The following is a 1,452-nucleotide window of genomic DNA, read 5'->3' as shown; positions in this document are numbered from 1 at the left end:
AGACAACGTTTTTTCCGACCAGACGGAGTAATAGGCTTCGCTAATCGCTCAGCCAGTAAAGTCTTAAACACAGATAAAAAAAAAAACAGAGACGTCCGCGAGTGCAGCTCTCCCTTCCACTGAAGGAAATACCGAAAGATTAATTTCGAATTCAGTAGAATAAAATTTATTTTTTACAACACTATGAGATAATAATAAAGTTACACAAGCTATATGTACGCCAGACCACGTCTCGCGTAAGAGCGAGTGTGTCCAGGCTGGATGTTCTTATCGCTAAGCTGCAGTTGGTGGTAGGAACTCTGTAGGACGTTTTCCAGGGTTGCCAACACAAACAAATTACTTAGTCAATGTACTTAATGTATTTAACATTTGAACATATTTACAATGTCAACAACGTAACCCCTCGTAACATATTTACAATATCAACAACGCCCCGCCCCGTCCCGTGAATACGTGATATATCTGTACGACTGCTGGGTCACCGCGAAAGGGGACGCTCGGACGCTCCCGTCCACTTGCCTTCGGAGGGGATCCCCATTCTCCTGGTGCCGCCATGGAGCTTTGCCGTGCAGACCGGCGGGTTGGGCCCTGCTGGGGGGGCGTGGCGCCCCGCGGAGGAGCCGCACCTTCACCGCCGATTGTCCCCGACATGCGTCCGCGCTTCCTGCTCGCTATCCTCCGCGACCTAAACAAAACAACAGAAACGGTCATAAGCAGGTGTTCTGCATGCCGCAGGCACTTCTAGAAAGTTACGGTGATGGGAGATTTATACACGTACTAGTTGAGTACTGGGTACTGGCTACGGCCTGACTGGGTACTGGCTACGGCCTGCTGGTAGCCTCCACTATACTTACGCTCGCTGTAGTGTCGAGTTGCAGAGTCTGCAGGAAGATGGCGCCAGTACGGTCCAAACCCTGAAGGATCCCTCGCCGTCCTCATCTCGAAATACGTGGAAGTACCCGCGCCGCACGTAGTCCAGGTCATCTTGGTTCGCAGGCACCGCCTGCGCAAAAGCGATGTAACGCCCGTCGGCCCTCGTGCACCTGAATTTGGCTACGGTGGATCCCAAGTCTGCCTGTGGGGTGCCTCGGATGCCAATTTCCTGGAAGGAATTCTGAAAGAGAAAAATGTGTATGAGTCTTGGGCAGTTCGTGATGCGACCAGCGGTATTGATATCTTACAATAATGGTAACTTACCTTGATTACAACTGTAGCGTAATCAGAGTCGGGCTGCAAGCCGACTGTGCCGTCCTGCCTGGCGGTCTCCACTAGCTCCACTGTGTACCCCCGATCGTGCACGGACGTGCCTTCGTACCTCTTCACTGATACGGGGAAGAAGGGGCTTCCAGCAGGCCACCTCGCATGCATCTCCTGAAAAAGAAGGTACAAAACAGTCAGTATTCAAAATCTTAGTTCCACTTTCGAGTAGGCTATGTCCAGAACGCCCCCCCC

General features: G+C 51.6%; 1 protein-coding gene across 1 annotated transcript in view; it reads right to left on the bottom strand.

Annotated features, from left to right (window-relative positions):
* Positions 1-307: 307 nt before the first annotated feature.
* Positions 308-1,452, bottom strand: part of LOC113216789 (uncharacterized) — a 17,868-nt gene continuing 16,723 nt past the window's right edge. Inside the window, exons 2-4 of the mRNA XM_052273080.1 lie at positions 1,198-1,371; positions 855-1,114; positions 308-685 (exon numbers count right to left, since the gene is read on the bottom strand). Coding sequence (XP_052129040.1) covers positions 415-685; positions 855-1,114; positions 1,198-1,371 — 705 coding nt within the window. The 3' untranslated portion in view covers positions 308-414. The remainder of the gene's footprint in view (positions 686-854; positions 1,115-1,197; positions 1,372-1,452) is intronic.

Source organism: Frankliniella occidentalis, unplaced genomic scaffold (genome assembly GCF_000697945.3).
Source record: "Frankliniella occidentalis isolate FOCC.00 unplaced genomic scaffold, Focc_3.1 Scaffold244, whole genome shotgun sequence".
Classification (NCBI taxonomy): Eukaryota; Metazoa; Arthropoda; class Insecta; order Thysanoptera; family Thripidae; genus Frankliniella; species Frankliniella occidentalis.
This window is presented reverse-complemented; position numbering and strand designations above follow the sequence as displayed.